At 41.1% G+C, this 17732-nt stretch overlaps 1 protein-coding gene and 1 long non-coding RNA gene across 3 annotated transcripts in view; one reads left to right on the top strand and one right to left on the bottom strand.

Annotated features, from left to right (window-relative positions):
* LOC110521697 (BMP/retinoic acid-inducible neural-specific protein 3) overlaps positions 1–17732 on the top strand; it is a 105227-nt gene that overhangs the window by 39157 nt on the left and 48338 nt on the right. For both annotated transcript variants that reach the window (XM_036968751.2, XM_090231873.1), the window contains 2 exons: positions 10369–10559; positions 10730–10914. In XM_036968751.2, the coding sequence (XP_036824646.2) occupies positions 10369–10559; positions 10730–10914 (376 nt within the window). The remainder of the gene's footprint in view (positions 1–10368; positions 10560–10729; positions 10915–17732) is intronic.
* Positions 15988–17482, bottom strand: LOC149983984 (uncharacterized). The gene is made up of 2 exons (XR_016495211.1): positions 17266–17482; positions 15988–17156 (listed from the first exon to the last, which is right to left on the bottom strand). It is a non-coding gene; the product is annotated as an uncharacterized LOC149983984 (long non-coding RNA).

Below are 17732 nucleotides of genomic sequence, written 5' to 3'. Positions count from 1 at the left end.
TTTACAATATTACATTTCAGGGAGCTGTCTTAAAAGACAACCTGTAATGCTGCTTAGTACTGTAAAATAATTGTATATTACTGTAGGTATTTCGCTGTAAATGTACAGCATTATACTGGCACCACAGTTGCCAGTTTAATACTGTAATTTTGCTTTACAGCAGTGATGCTGTAATATAATTTACAGCATGATTTTCCTTGCTGTAAAACCTATTACAGCATCCCTGCTGTAAATTTACAGCGTGGATGCAGTAATATGCTATGTTACCTCATCCCTAGGTGTAAAATAATAAATAATCAAGGAGGGCTTCCAAATAAAAATAATCCAGGGCTTCCAAATAAAAGTGTCAATGTATGCCGAAAACTTTCACATTTCCTCTTAAGTCTGCAAACTGGATCACTGCACAGTCTCATTGAAGATCTCGATCACTTCTCCAGCCTCTCTGGACTGTACCATATTACGTATTGGATCGTTAAATGAGACAACTTTTACAATACCCTGTAGTTTACCAATAAATTGGCTAATAGTGACGTAGACATACTTGGTTTTCATATCCCTAAAGATATAAATGATCTTACCACAACAAATTTCAATACAAAGTTTGCAAACATTTACAAGATCCTGCAACCATGGAGTGGTAGATACCTTTCTTTTGATGAAAAAAATCACACTGATTAACTCTTTAGTCCTATCACAGTTTAGTTTTTTACTTATTGCGCTGCTTACTCCAGACAACTATTTTTCTTAAATCATATGAGCAAAAAATATAAAATTGAATTTAGAACGCTAAGCTAGACAAAATTAAACGTGCCTATTTAAATATTGAATATGAGTTTGGGGGATTGAAATGATTCAATATTAAAACCTTGAACCTCTCACAGAAAGCTTCACTCATACATAAATTATACTTAAACCTAAACCTAAATTGTTTCTCTAGTAGATTACTAGGAAAGGCTCAAAAAAAGGCTGCCTTTATACAGATGACAATTTCTAATTTTCGGTTAATTGAATATGAAACATTGTTCAAAGTACGACTCTTTCTTAACAACTTTTACACCACTGCTCATTACATACCACAGACCAGCAAATATTATTTACATCATCAACATTGGAATCACTACAAAACGTATTGTATGTGCTCATACACTATATTAGACCCAGCCTCTGAAACGTTGGTTTTCCTAGATATGGCTACTAAAATAAGGGAAAAAAAGAAACGTCCCCTTTTCAAGACCCTGTCTTTCAAAGATAAGTCGTAAAAATCCAAACTTTGAATACTTAGGACACTATAAAAAGGCCTTTCTACTGACTCTGAAAAACACAAAAAGAAAGATGCCCAGGGTCCCTGCTCATTTGCATGAACGTGCCTTAGGCGTGCTGCAAGGAGGCATGAGGACTGCAGATGTGGCCAGGGCGCCTAAGACGCCGAAGACAGGACCTAAGACAGCGCTACAGGGAGACAGGACATACAACTGATCATTCTCTCTGTGGCAGACCACATGTAACAACACCTGCACAGGATTGGTACTGTATATCCGAACATCACACCTGCGGGACAGGTACAGGATGGCAACAACAACTGCCCCAGTTACACCAGGAATGCATAATCCCTCCATCAGTGTTCAAACTGTCCACAATAGGCTGAGAAAGGCTGGACTGAGTGCTTGTAGGCCTGTTGTAGGGCAGGTCCTCACCAGACATCACCAGCAACAACTTTGCCTATGGGCACAAACCCACCATCGCTGGACCAGACAGGACTGGCAAAAAGTGCTTTTCACTGACGAGTCGCGGTTTTGTCTCACCAGGGGTGATGGTCGGATTTGCGTTTATCTTCGAAGGAATGAGCGTTACACCGAGGACTGATCGATTTGGAGGTGGAACGTCCATCATGGTCTGGGGGCGGTGTGTTACAGCATCATCGGACTGAGCTTGTTGCCATTGCAGGCAATCTCAACGCTGTGTGTTACAGGAAGACATCCTCCTCCCTCATGTGGTACTCTTCCTGCAGGCTCATCCTGACATGGCCCTCCAGCATGACAATGCCACCAGCCATACTGCTCGACTTGTGCGTGATTTCCTGCAAGACAGGAATGTCAGTGTTCTGCCATGGCCAGCGAAGAGCCCGGATCCCAATCCCATTGAGCACGTCTGGGACCTGTTGTATCGGCGGGTGAGTGCTATGGCCATGTCCGGGAACTGGCAGGTGCCTTGGTGGAAGAGTGGGGTAACATCTCACAGCAAGAACTGGTAAATCTGGTGCAGTCCAGGAGGAGGAGATGCACTGCAGTACTTAATGCAGCTGGTTGCCACGCCAGATAGGGACTGTTTTTGACCCCCCCCCCTTGTTCATGAACACATTATTCCATTTCTGTTAGTCACATGTCTGTGGAACTTGTTCAGTTTATGTTTCAGTTGTTGAATCTTCTTATGTTCATACAAATATTTACACGTTTAGTTTTCTGAAAATTAACATAGTTGACAGTGAGAGGACGTTTATTTTTTTGCTGAGTTTATATTGTGATCACTACATCCGATAGATCTCGATACTGCATTTAAAGCACATTTCTGTAGCATTAGTAGTGATATGTCATGACTGGCTTGTTCGGGTCAGGTTACCGTGGACCACAAGAGACATATCTCACACCCACCAGAGGGGGGGAGCTCGAGAAGTATGGAGGTGGGCGGTTTTATGACACCTCACCCCCATTGTAAATCTTAAGGCAGCAGACAAAAGCCTTTGTCCTCTCAGTTTGGAGGAATGGAATGTATGATGGGCCTATGGAGAACCTACTTCAGAACAGTAACATTCAATAAATGGACTTCGTCAGCCAAAATGATAGTAATGACGGTAGATGGAATACGAAAATGAATGTAGTTTTTGTTATGTTATTAAAATGTAAATGACGATATTATAACAAAAACATTGTAGCTTGATGAGTTTTCACAATATGTACCTGAAGTTTTTGTGAAGAAAATGTCCAGAACAAAGATAATGTTTTTATAAAGATGAAATGTGAATTTAGTTGTCTAAATTGGATCTGAGTAAAATCCAGACCTTGCCTCGTAACTAGAGAGAACTTGCCTTAAAACCTCTTAGAGCTACCCCCCTACTTTTCAAAATTTCCGCCTGATATTGCAGGGTGAGCTGCACACAGTGGACTTCCTACTAGGGCACACAGCCGCAGTTCTAACAGTATAACTATGGTTCATAGGCACATGATTACTGTATACAATAGCTGTAGGACCAACAGAGGCATTCAGGGCAGTTAGAGGGACATAAATTAAGTTATTTACATTGTGTCTGCCAACACCCCTGGGGCAATGAACATTTTCAGTAGCAGAGACACAATGGTAGGGCTTATCTGAGCTGGGCTTGGGTCATTGATAAGGCAATGTCTCAACGTAGCCTTGAAGTGCGTGGACAGAAGTCCAGGAGCCAAGATGATTTGGATGGAATTCGTCATTCATCTTTTGTTTACAAAAGGTGTCAAAATTATCTGTAAAAATGATTCCAAAAGAGCTACAGTAATGTTTTAGCCAGGTGTGTTTTGCAAGTAGCTTGCTGAATCTTTCACACTCGCAGCCCAACAATGGTACCGAACCTGAAATAATTAGCCACTTTTTGGAATCTTTCAGTGCTGGAATTAGTTCTTTAAAATACATTTTCAGACGTTCCCGAGCTGTCCTCCTAATGTCGTTTGACTCCACATGGACTACTCAGCGTCAGCTCCCGGCAACTATCGTAGAACGGTCGGAAACAGTCTTTCAAATTGGTGTTTAATGTCCTTTTGATGTCGTTGGGGACATGTTCACTCATGGGATGATTGATTCCATTTGGATCATAGCTGTTAACCATTTTCATACTTCTCTCTTTCATCTCTGTATCCCACTTTGGTCTCTCTCTCTCTCTTTCGTCTCTCTTGCGTCTCGCTCTCTTTTGTCACTCTCCCTTGCTCACTTTCATGCTCACTTTTCATCTCTCTCTCTTTTTGTCTCTCTCTTTTATCTCTCTTTCTCATTCATCTCTCTTTCTCTTTCGTCTCTCTCTTTTTTCTCTCTAGTCTCTCTTTTGTCTTTCTCTTTTGTAAGTGTTTGTAAGGGTAAGTTCTTTTGATGTTGTTGGTATCATGTTCACTCATGGGATCATTGCTTTTGTTATTATCAAAGCTGTTAACCATTCCAATACTCCATCTCTCTTTCGTCTCTCTCCAGCTCCTTCATCTCTGTCCCTCTCTCTCATGTCTTTCATCTCTGTATCCCTCGTCTCTCTTTGTCTCTCTCTCTCAATTCTCCATCTCTCGTCTCCCTCGCTCTTTCATTTCCGTTACTCTTTCATCTCTCTCTTTCCTCTCTCCCTCTCTCGTCGCTCTCTCTCGTCTCCCACTCTCTCATTTCGCTCTCTCTCGTCACTCTCTTTTCTCTTTAGTGTCTCTGTCTTTCGTGTCTCTCTCATCCCCCTCTTTCGTCTCTCTCTGGCGTCTCTCTTGCTTTCCTCTCTCTCCTCACTATCTTTTGTCTCCCTCTCTTTTGTCTCTCTTTCTTGCTTTTGTATTGATCACTCTCTCATATCTCTCCCTTTCGTCTCTCTCTCCCTTTTCATCTCTTCATCTTATCTCTTTCTCTCTTTTGGCTCTTTACTTTGACTTCAGGTATGACAACTTTGAAGTCTTTGCAAGCAAAAAGATCTTTCTTCCTGATCTGAAAATGGTAAACTATTCTTCTGTTGCTGATTCCACGTTGTGCACGTTGAACATTCAGAGGGATCAGTGTCAAATTATATTGAACACAGAGCACAGTAGTAGTAAAATAATATCTTCAACTTGTAAAAGAGCACAGATTGTACAGTATAAGCTATACTGTGTGAGAGAGGGAGAGAGTTTGTGTCCTAAGATCCCTGTAGCTGGTTCCTCCACTCTGATTTCACATTTCCCCATCACTACTTTTCAATACATTTGAAAACAAGTAATAAGATAAGCTTATGCAATTTGAAAGAAAAGTAGTTGAATATTGGAATGTTTTTCAAAATACAATTTGTAAAGTATTGGCATGTATTTACAATTACTTCAAATACATATCGTTGGAAATATTTTAAAGACAGTATTTTCAAAAAAATATTTGGTATACACTACCGTTCAAAAGTTTGGGATCACTTAGAAATGTCCTTGTTTTTGAAAGAAAAGCACATCAAATTGATGAGAAATACAGTGTAGACATTGTTAATGTTGTAAATGACTATTGGAGCTGGAAATGATTGATTTGTAATGGAATATCTACATAGGCGTACAGAGGCCCATTATCAGCGACCATCACTCCTGTGTTACAATGGCACGTTGTGTTAGCTAATCCAAGTTTATAATTTTAAAAGGTTAATTGATCATAAGAAAACTATTTTGCAATTATGTTAGAACAGCTGAAAACTGTTGTCCTGATTAAAGAAGCAATAAAACTGGCATTTAGACTAGTTGAGTATCTGTAACATCAGCTTTTGTGGGTTTGATTACAGACTCAAAGAAAGCGCTTCCTTCTGAAACTCGTCAGTCTATTCTTATTCTGAGATATGAAAGCTATTCCATGCGAGAAATTTCCAAGAAACTGAAGATCTCGTACAACGCTGTGTACTACTCCCTTCACAGAACAGCACAAACTGGTTCTAACCAGAATAGAAAGAGGAGTGGGAGGCCCCGGTGCACAACTGATCAAGAGGACAGGTATATTAGAGTGTCTAGTTTGAGAAACAGATGCCTCACAAGTCCTCAACTGGCAGCGTCATTAAATAGCACCCTTCAAAACACCAGTCTCAATGTCAACAGTGAAGAGGGGACTCCAGGATGCTGGCCTTCAATGCAGAGTTGCAAAGAAAAAGCCAATTAAAAGAAAAGATTAAGATGGGCAAAAGAACACAGACTCTGGACAGAGATATGGCTTTTTCTTTGCAACTCTGCCTAGAAGGCCAACTTTTACTTTGCTTTTGGTGGGGGATCATCCTGTGTTGTGTTAGTGAACTTTGTGGCAAGATCGATGATATCTGCAGTAAGGACAGCCTTCTCAGTGGCATTGCACCATGGCAGTTTAAATTGTGGATCCAAGACTGAGGCAATCTGGTATGTGTTCTTCTGCTCATAAACAGTTATCAACAACTTCTTTTGACAAGCTTTTCATTGTACCTGGTAGAGCAATTGGTGAGATGTTTAGTCAGTCCTCTGCATAGGAATGATGATGTTGGCAATGATGATGTTGGATCCTTGCTCACACAATCTGTGGCAACATCAAAGGGGTTAGGATGTCCACAGCATCAGCGAGGATATACTTTTTATGCATGGATAGCATAAAGGTGACAGGCAGTGTGTCAACATTTTCAGTTGATAATTCTACCTTGTGACAGTGGCTGGTTGCAGACAATTCTCCCATTCAAGGCGATCCTGTGCAAATGTTGACTTGTGTTAGTGGGAGACAATGTTAATGTCTTTGGAAACGGCTTTCATAAGGTTATATACAGACTGAAAGCAATCTTTAATGGTGAGCAGTATTGTGTGAGTATAGCAACGTTCATGCTGTGAAAAGTGAACTTCATCAAGGTCAATGGAACTTACAGGTTGCAGACCTTCCTCCTCTTCATCACCAGTATCCTCTTTTTTTAGAGGATGTGTCACCTTTAAAATTAGCAAAATAATCAACCATGTACTTATAGAATTTTAAATACATATTTTATTTTTAGTCCAACTTTGAGAGCAGAGTATTTGAGGCTATTTGAAATATGTTTTGGGAAAATATGTTTGAAAGGGTTTCAAATAGTATCCCAGGAAAGTTTTTGAAAGTATTTTTGCTAGACTATTTGTTTTTTTACAAATAACCATTCAAATATTCAAATAAAATACATTGTTTTGGGCTATGTATTTGAAAATACTCAAATAAGTATTTTCAATAACTATTACTAAATACACATGTATTTGAACCTAGGTCTGACACTCACACACACATACTAGTTGGAACCCCTGTCGCTCACATACTGCCAGGGGCCAGTGGTGGAATTGCCCACCAGAATGTGTGTGTGTGTGTCCTTGCTAACCTGCAGCGGAATCCATAACTGCCCATCAGAAATCCCCAGAAGCTTTGTGTCGATTACGGTTAAGCTCTCCTCCACTCCCTTGCTCCTTTATTCCCTTGTTCCCTCTCCCTCCCTCCCTTTCTCCCCCTCAGCTTAGTGGAAGGAGTACCATTAATGGCCCCTCGTTATAGGGAAATCCGTCATGAAACAGGCCCTAATGAACTGATTCCTGTTGGCTACTTTATTTTTTCACTTGTTTTTTCCTCTGTGGAAATTCTCATTGGTGAGATTTTGATTGACAGTTAGCACGGACTCCTGGGGGTGTTCTCTCCAGAAATAAATTAGTGTTGCTGTGTGTGCGCGCGAGTGTATATATGCGTGCATATCTGTTTGTTGTAAATTCCACGACAGAACACCCAGTGTAATGGCAGTGTGTAATATCACATCAGCATGCGTGTCTACACAGCGCATATGAGATCAGAATTTTTATACTCACAGTGTTTTAATATTGCAGTTTGTAAAGCTTTATTTGCATATTTTCCATTATGCCTTTCAAGTGAATGTGAGAGATACCCACCCATGACTGTGTTTGTAAGTGACAGAGACATGGTTGTTGCATTCAATACATTCTATTCCTGAAGCCTTTACCAAGTGACTTCCTAAGTGAATGTGTTTGAATTTAAAGTAAACCCTTATGACTATACAGTATATTTTGAAAGTATTCAGACCCCTTCACTTTTCCCACATTTTGTATATTATAGCCTTATTCTAAAATTTATTAAAATGTTTTCCTTATCAATCTACACACAATACCCCATAATGAGAAAGCATAAACAGCATTTTAGATATTTCTGAAAATGTATTCCCAATAAAATCAGAACCACCTTATTTACATAAGTATTCAGACCCTTTGCTATGAGACTCTAAATTGAGCTCAGGTGCAACCTGTTTCCATTGATCATCCTTGAGATGTTTCTAAAACTTGGGGTAAATCTAATTGATTGGGCATGATATGGAAAGGCACACACCTGTCTATGTAAGGTTCCACAGTTGTCAGAGCAAAAACCAAGCCATGAGGTTGAAGGAATTGTCCGTAGAGTTGCACTCCTTCCCTTATATGGGTCTCAGTCACCTGGGGTCCAGAGAGGGGAGAAGTCAAAATTGTCTATCACATGTCCCTGGTGCTATGCAGAATATCAGATAGAGAGGAGGACAGGAGGAAACATTGTCTTCATATGTGAATGTGTCTTTACCTATTTTAAACCATGTGAAGGGATGCCGTGATTAATGGGGAACCAATTACTTGTGTCCACAATGTTTGTGTGCCAGTCACTCCCTCCTTTGGCCTTGGGGAAGGTAAGGCGTGACAAGATGTGTGGGGTAGTGTCTGGAACAATTGTACGTCATCTCTGATGTACAATTGTACGTTATCCTATACCTAGTGTATGACCCAGAGACTCACTCCCCTCTGGACTTTACATTTGATTTATGCCATAGAATGAGTTGGTGTCTCCGTACTGTGAAGTACAAAGGACGAGATCAGAGCCTTGTCTTAGGGACCAAACTCTGTACAATAAGAAAAGTCTTCATAACAAATGCTATCTGGCTGGGGGACACTCCTTTCTCATATATCAAGTCTCACCATTTGACCCATTCCATGCATCTGTTGTTTGTCATGTAGACCAAGATGGTGTATCTTTAATATAAAATCTATGTTTGATTATTTGTATCAGAGCTGCTCGCCACAACACTTGGGAGTGTTGAGTCAACCAGCCTCAATATCGTGGAAGCAAATTGCTCTATGTTCCCTTATTAATAAGGTTTGAATAAAGTAATATCCTGATTGGTGATTGACCTTGTCTCTCCTCATTATTGATTAGAATTTCCACGACAATATACAATCCATGTCTCAATTCTTCTTCAACCTGTCTCCTCCCCATCATATACTCTGATTGAAGTGGATTTAACAATTGACATCAATATGAGATCATAACTTTCACCTGGTCAGTCTATGTCATGGGAGGAACTGTTCTTAATGTTTTGTATACTCTGCAATTACAGATTGGATTAGTTTAGTTCAAATAATCAATCAATGTTTATGCAGAAACACAAATATTAAAATACATTTCTATAAATCAACCTGCAACAAAGCATTCTGGGAAAATGTGAACAAGGCCCCTTCTACGTCATTTTTAATCAGAGTTAATGGAAATTAACTCAACACAGTTGAGTAACAACACCACACAGTGTTGATTCCAAAGTGATTCATTTAACACTTTGTTTATTCACCACATGTGGTGTCAATTGCAATCCCACTGATGTTATTAAAGCTGCAATATATAAAGTTTTGGGCGACCTGACCAAATTCACATAGAAATGTGAGGTATAGATATAGTATCCTTGCTGTGGTGGAACACTCGCAACATGGACTGCTTATAATGGAATAATACACCTCAGCAGCACTCATGTCTGACAGCTTTACAATTCTGCTTTCTTCTTTCCATAACAGGCTTGACCACTATACCCTGGTTATTATGGGCTATTTGAGCCACATGATAATCTAGATAAAGACCGTTGGAACCCTGCTCTGCCAGCATGGATATCAAGACCCTTTATCCTCATCAGAGGGTCTTAGCCTCTACAGAGGACCCTTGAGAGCAGCTCATCAGCACAGTGTGTGTGTGTGTGCTTGCGCCCTTTGAGCAGAATGTCTTCCCCAGTGATTACAAACCAGTCCAGCCGCAGGGCATCACAAGTCACTCTACACAACCGAGATTGCACCATTGTGTAAAAAGTGTTGGGGAAGGACAGTGTTTTCATGATAGGCACAGAGTAATTATCAGAACACATTGAAAACAGCATGGTACCATTCATCTTTTAGGAAATGGCACATAAAGATCCAAATGCCACCGGAGTTGCTGTGCAGACATGATATTTTCCACCCAGCATGGCCTGAATCTGAATATGAGTCTTCTAATGCAGCCCAAGCTGTGTTGTTCTGTCCACTCTGCAATTGGAACAGTATAATCCTATGTTGTATTCTTCTTTCAATACTCAGAGCACAGATAGACATTGGCCTCATTCTGGGGCGGTGCCAGGGCCTCTGCGGACCTTTAGACGGTCTACTCTTTATTTTGGCAGAGGGCACTGGGGTTGTGGGCTGGGTCTGGCTGTAACATGCTCTTGAGCCATTTTTCTCTCTCTTCCTTATGACTATGATAGAGGGTGTTTGCTAATGGAGTGTGCCCTGCCAGTGTGTGTGTGCATCCCTGCCTGTGAGCTTGTTTGTGTGTGCGTAATAATGTTTGTGTGTGACATTGCAGGGAGTTTGGCCGCTGGAAGGTGAACAGCCTGGCTCTAGAGAGACAGGATAACAATGGTCTGGCTCTGCCTCTGGACCCCGAGTTCCTTCAGACCATAAGGCACCTGGGCAGACGGCCCAGCCTCAGCTCTATCACAGACAGCATCATCAGGAAGTACGGAACACACTTTCTACTCTCAGCCACCCTGGGGGGTAAGAATAATACACCTTTTATTTATTGGTGGAATGATTGGAAGGCCCATTTCTCAGGTTCAGAAACACATTATCTCTGTGCTGTATAGGTGTCGTGTTGGATGTGGACTATTCCCGGCCCAGTTCTCAGTGCATATTCTGCGCCGTTCTGTGCCCTTGTTTGTGTTTAGGGGAGGAGTCGTTAATGATCTTTGTGGACAAGCGGAGGTTGAGTAGGACAGTGGAGGCAAGCGAGGCCAACGGTACGGCCGTGACTCTGGAGGCACTCCACCAGCTGGCTGCATCCTACTTCATCGACAGGGAAGGCACCTTGCGCAAGCTACACCACATCCAAATAGCATCCACAGCCATCAAGGTAACCATACAATGGTTAGAATAAACCTAGCAGTTTTGCTTTGTAGTTCCATCTGTGATGTGTGCTGTAGTTGTGTCTGTTGGCGCCAGGATGAAAGTTTCATAAATAGCAGGATGTGTGTTTGATTTAAATATCATCAATTCATTCCATCTTTCATTCCCAGAGCCCTCTAGCTGGGACCATCATTATTACTGAATAATGAGTCTGATCGGCTGAGTTTGCCCTTTTCACAGCAGGACGTTTGGCAGTTTCCATGTGAGCCTGTGGTATATTTACATGTACCTGTGACAATGACAGGATTATCAATGAGGAATTTCCCTAGCACAGGCACCTTGTATTAGAGCGGTGTTTTCCAAATGGTCGTTTTGGACGAGCTGGTAAGCCATCCCAGCTAATTTAAGTTTCTTTAAGTAGTTGTATAAAACTACACTGCTGGACTGTTTTGCTCATAATGAGGCTTTGGGAACCACTGTGATGGTCGTCCCTAACAAAATTATACAGCTGAGTGTTGATTCCTAACATTATCTGAGATTAATTAAAAACTCACTTGCTGTTTTGTAAGCGTCCTTCCATTTTTTATTGACTCATCCCAGTGCTATCCCATCATGGGCAACCACAGACAGATAAGGCATAGTCATTAAATTGAATTGGCAAAAGGACACATCATGGCTGCGTTGGAAGTGTCCTCGTGGACAAAGTGTTGCTAAAATCCTCTGATTAAGATGAATGGAGCAGAAGTTCTCGGAGTTGCATTTGTTGGGAGGCAGTTTCAGGTGACTGATGTGAAATATTCACAGCATCAGCAGGCTTTAATTCAGGCCATGGATTTCTACCTCACTAAGATGAAGACGGATGGCAAGACAAAAGCTTCTCAGAGAGAGCACCGGACAATGGCTTTTAGAGATTTTCAAGAGGAGAAAACCCTGTAGCTACTGTATTTAATTGAATTGTACCTTTATTTAACCAGGTAGGCCAGTTGAGAACAAGATCTCATTTATAACTGCGACCTGGCCAAGATAAAGCAAAACAGTGCGACAAAAACAACAACACAGAGTTCCACATGGGATAAACAAATGTACAGTCAGTAACAAAATAGAAAAGTATATGTACAGTGTGTGCAAACGTAGTAAGATTAAGGAGGTAAGGCAATGAATAGGCCATAGAGGCGAAATAATTACAATTTAGCATTAACAATGGAGTGATAGATGTGCAGATGGTGACGTGCAAGTAGAGATGCTGGGTTGCAAAAGAACAACAAAAAAATAACAATATGGTGATGAGGTAGTTGGGTGTGCTACTTACAGAGGGGCTGTGTATAGGTACAATGGTAAGCTGCTCTGACAGCTGATGCTTAAAGTTAGAGAACGAGATATGTCTCCAACTTCAGTGATTTTTACAATTTGTTCCAGTCAATGGCAGCAGAGAACTGGAAGGAAAGGCGGCCAAATGAGGTGTTGGCTTTGGGATTGACCAGTGAAATATACCTGCTGGAGCATGTGCTACGGGTGGGTGTTGCTATGGTGACCAGTGAGCTGAGATAAGGCGGGGCTTTACCTAGATGACCTGGAGCCAGTGGGTTTGGCCAACAAGAGCATACAGGTCGCAGTGGTCGGTAGTATATGGGGCGTAGGTGACAAAACAGATGGTACTGTAATAGACTAAATCCAATTTGCTGAGTAAAGTGTTAGATGCTGTTTTGTAAATGACATCGCTGAAGTCAAGGATCGATAGGATAGTCAGTTTTATGAGGGTACGTTTGGCAGAATGAGTGAAGGAGGCTTTGTTGCCAAATAGGAAGCCGATTCTAAATTAAATGTTGAATTGGAGATGCTTAATGTGAGTCTGAAGGAGAGTTTACAGTCTAACCAGACACCTAGGTATTTGTAGTTGTCCACATATTCAGAACCGTCCAGAGTAGTGATGCTAGTCGGGTGGGCGGGTGCGGGCAGCAATAGATTGAAGGACATGCATTTAGTTTTACTTGCATTTAAAAGCAGTTGGAGGCCACGGAAGGAGTGTTGTATGGTATTGAAGCTTGTTTGTAGGTTTGTTAACACAGTGTCCAAAGAAGGGCCAGATGTACACAGACACAGAATGGTGATTCAGAGAATTACCGGCAGCAAGAGTGACGTCATTGATATAGACAGAGAAAATAGTCAGCCCAAGAATTCAACCCTGTGGCACCCCCATAGAGACTACCAGAGGTCCGGACAACAGGCCCTCCGATTTGACACACTGAACTCTATCTGAGAAGTAGTTGGTGAACCAGGCGAGGCAGTCATTTGATAAACTAAGGCTATTGAGTCTGCCGAAAAGAATTGACAGAGTTGAAAGCCTTGGCCAGGTCGATGAAGACGGCTGCACAGTACTGTCTTTTATCGATGGTGGTTATGATATCGTTTAGGACCTTGAGCGTGGCTGAGTTGCACCCATGACCAGCTCGGAAACCAGATTGCATAGTGGAGAAGGTACGGTGGGATTCGAAATGGTCGGTGATCTGTTTGTCAACTTGGCTTTCTAAGATTTTAGAAAGGCAGGGCAGGATGGATAGAGGTCTATAACAGTTTAGGTCTAGAGTGTCTCCCCATTTGAAGAGGGGGCTGACCGCGGCAGCTTTCCAATCTTTGGGGATCTCAGACGATACGAAAGAGAGGTTGAACAGACTAGTAATTTTTTGAAATATTTTTTTGACATTTCTAGCGCAGGAGTTCCGCTAGAAACATGTCAAACTAATTCCATTGTCTGTAGAAAAGCACTGGAATGAGAGCTAACTCTGTCGGGACCGCGCCTCACGAGTCTGACACTCTGCAAGACCCATTACTCATTCAGCTCCCATTCCCCCCTCCTTTATAGCAGAAGCCTAAAACAAGTTTCTAAAGATGGTTGACATTTAGTGGAAGCCTTAGGAAGTGCAACTTGACACTGTGTATTCGGTAGGCCAAGCTTTGAAAAACTACAAACCTCAGATTTCTCACTTCCTGGTTGGATTTTTCTTAGGTTTTCGCCTGCCATATGAGTTCTGTTATACTCACAGACAAGACATCATTCAAACAGTTTTAGAAACTTCAGAGTGTTTTCTATACAATACTACTAATAATATGCATATATTAGCATCTAGGACTGAGGAGGAGGCAGTTTACTCGGGGCATGCATTTCATCCAAAAGTGAAAATGCTGCCCCCTATCCCAGGTTAATTAAAAAATGTTTTATATATTTGGATCCTCTAATAGGTGTTGCAACGAATAATTTTAGAAAGAGAGGGTCCAGATTGTCCAGCCCAGCTGATTTGTAGGGATACAGATTTTGCTGCTCTTTCAGAAAATCAGCTGTCTGGATTTGGGTGAAGGATAACCGGGGGGGGGACTTGTGCACATTTCTGCGGGGGGTACAGAGCTGTTGGCCAGGGTAGGTGTAGCCAGGTGGCCGTAAGAGGGGTAGCATGGCCAACCGTAAGGGTAGGGGTAGCATGGCCAGCCGTAAGAAAAATGCTTACTGAAATGATCGTAGATTTATCTGTGGTGCCAGTGTTTCCTTGCCTCAGTGCAGTGGGCAGCTGGGAGGAGCTCTTATTCTCCAGTGTCCCAAAACTTTTTGGAAGTGTAACACGCCGGGTAAAAAAGAAAGGGAATGGGAAAATGAAATAGATGAGGATGGGAAGTGGTGCCTCTACAATTACGCATGCGAGACGAATCATTGGTTCCATTTCAATAATTTCTTCGAGAGCTTGCCCCATTTGTCAGCCATTTTGGGTATGAGTTAAGATGTCTCACGCTGTCCATAATAAATCGTTCTTTAACCTACCAGTGAGCATGGAACACAAACAGGAAACACTAAAAGCACCAGGTGGACATAAATCAGGTGGTTTAAGTTTGATTTACAACTCTGGACAATTTCTACTGAGGTTTATTACAATTAGCTTGAAAAACAACTAGCCATCGATGTGAGAAAGGATAGAGGAGTGTTTTTCACCCAATCTTCTGGTCAGCTAGGATGTGGTGTTTAATCATTCATGTCCTGTTATGGTTCATTTGTAGGAGAATTAAGATAACTTGTTATGGTTAAGCTTTGGAACGCAAGATAAATATAGTGAAAAATGACAGCAGCAGCAGTTCAAGATGTAGAACGGATTTGATGGAAAAACTGTAGCTATTTCAATATGTAAATGATAGAATAACACTAGTTTGCCAAGATAGTCAGAACACATCATCAAATACATGAAGAAAGGTATTATGATCATCAGACAAATTACTGTCATCACTGAATGATGGGACAACATTATTTACTTGAAGATTTATTATACTTTAAGATTTTGCTTGTTGGCTAGACTAGCTCAGACCAGGGATGGGCAGCTACACTCCTCGGGGACAGATTGTAACTTTCCCCCCATCCCTAGCAAACACAGCTGATTAAACTAATTGCCTTCTAAACTGAAGATCATGATTAGTTGATTATTGGTGTCAGGTGTGTAAGCTGGTGCTGGGACAAAAGTGACACCAATCAGGACTCCGGGGACTGGGGTTGTCCACACCTGGCCAAGACCATACTTAGCGGCAGATGGCAAAGAGATGGTCTGATTGGCCTGTCTGAATTTGTTAAGGCTTGTGATTCAATTTCAGATAGAACAGTATAGAGACAATGGGTTCAAATGGGTTCATGCAGATCAAATTTACTAGTTTTTCCTTTTTTTCACTTTACTTTTTCAAAAATCTAACTTCACAGACATATGAAGAACCATCTGAAGATATGTTACTGACCGATTTTTGACAAAAATGTCAGATAGAACCTTACAGTATTGTCGTGTCTTTACTATCATTGAATTGAAGACTTAGTTTTTAGCAAAGATTCTCTGTAATTAGTATTACGCGATCAAACTGATTAATCATGTAACTGTAATTAACTAGGAAGTCGGGGCACCAAGGAAAATATTCAGATTACAAAGTTATAATTTCCTAAAATAACTTTTCAGATATTTTCATATCTAATCCATAGTCTTCTGATTAATGAGTTATTTACTTTACCTCACGTTAGTCTCATTCCAAATGTCGTAAATTGTTGGTTATCTGCACGAACCCAGTCATTTAAATCATTTATTTATTACTTACTAAGTAATTCACAGAAATGCATAAACAAAACACAAAGTAAATATAGTTACAAGAAATGATAAGGGTTTAGCCCTAGTGGGCTAAACCGGCATCACGGCTTGGTGGACAAAACGGGGAGTCGGGGTCAGCTGAGAAGTCACAACAGAGTTGATAATTATAACAATTAAAATGCTAATCCTTTGCACTCATTCGGGAACAATTGCAATCAATATATATATATTTACCCTCAGTGTGTGGTCTTGATCACTGGTGAAAAGTTTGTTTCCTTTGTAGAATTCTCTCTCTCGCTCTCTCTCTCTCTCTCTCTCTCTCTCTCAGGATAGTTCAGAGTGACATTCATTCATGTTGGTGTTGAATGGATGTTTCGGCGGTTGTCGTTCTTCGCGTTCAATGATACCGAATTACTAGCTGCAGACTAGTAATTAATATCAAAGATTTTTCTTATTCTGTCGGTATCGATAGTCTAAGAGTTTAACCACGTGGTATGGTTAAAAGATTCAGCAATGGTCTGCAATCTTTGTACTCCCGTGATTGAAAGAAACATGGTCTGACTGAGTTGGGTTTTATTTGGAATTGCAGAAAAGGGTCTGTCCCAGGATGCCTGACCCTAACTGGGCTCAGGGGCGGTCCTCTGATTAAGTTCAACTCAAAAGGGAATTGGAGTTTCCTTCATTAAACAGTCCAAAATCACATTACACAATTTTACAAACGGTATCATACTCATTCATCTATTACAACAATTAGATGTAAACCTCATATATGAGGCTATTATATAAACAGCATTATGATAATGTGGCCACACTGTCTCCCATGAGCTTTCCCAAGTTGTAACAAACAGACCAGTTTGTAGCTGGATTCTTCACCGATCTTTTATAGCTTCTCCGGAACATGAAATTTGTTCGGACCTCAAGTTCTGTGAGGTGGAAGAAATTCCTTTGTTCTCTATAAATTTTCACTCTGTCTCTTATACTGTGTGGCCATGAAGTAGGGTCTTCTCCTCAGGAATTTACGACCTCTCTCTGACCACAGCAGTCTGGTTGTAGAAGCAGAGAGCGGGGGATGGTGCTCGCTGTACTAAAAGAGGGCAACGTCATGACAGTATCATGGTCTCGATGTCCTCCCCCTCAATAAAAAGGTACCCTTGGATGCAAAAACAAGAGTAACTTTGTTATTTTCTATCAAAGTCATAGAATCTTGGGGAACTTTACAAATTTAGATAAAGGTATAAACTGTAGCCAGCTTCGCTTACCGTTAAACCTCTGTCTAGGTCGTCAGTCAAGCTTCTCAATTGCAAGCTGTGAGTAAACTTTAACTTTAACCAGCTCGGTTTACTCTCTGCAACGTTGTCTGGTCAGAGCACCTGAATCATTCAGCTCTGAGAGAAGGGAAGAGCACCGCTCAATCACTCCATTACTGTTACTAGTAAAGTTAATCAAAAATAGCTAGCAATGCTAATGTTAGCTAGCAAACATTCAGTGGTCCCCTCAATCTTGGTTAGCTGGCTACATTTTTACTGCATGTAAAGTCAATCTGGCGACATCACAATCATGACAAAATGTTTTCCTTCTAATTTTCCTTCTAAATGTTATCATGTTTCAAAGCCAAATCCACGTTGCAATGAAGTAGGCTAACCTTAGCTTGTTAAGGTAGCTAGCTAACGTCAGTTCTGCTAGCGATGATAGTGTAAGCCAGGAAAACAGTGGTTTTAAAACATCT

The sequence above is a fragment of the Oncorhynchus mykiss genome, chromosome 4 (genome assembly GCF_057628025.1).
Source record: "Oncorhynchus mykiss isolate SJ-2025 chromosome 4, ASM5762802v1, whole genome shotgun sequence".
Classification (NCBI taxonomy): domain Eukaryota; kingdom Metazoa; phylum Chordata; class Actinopteri; order Salmoniformes; family Salmonidae; genus Oncorhynchus; species Oncorhynchus mykiss.
The sequence above is the reverse complement of the archived record's forward strand: the minus strand, read 5'-3'. Positions and strand labels throughout refer to the sequence as shown.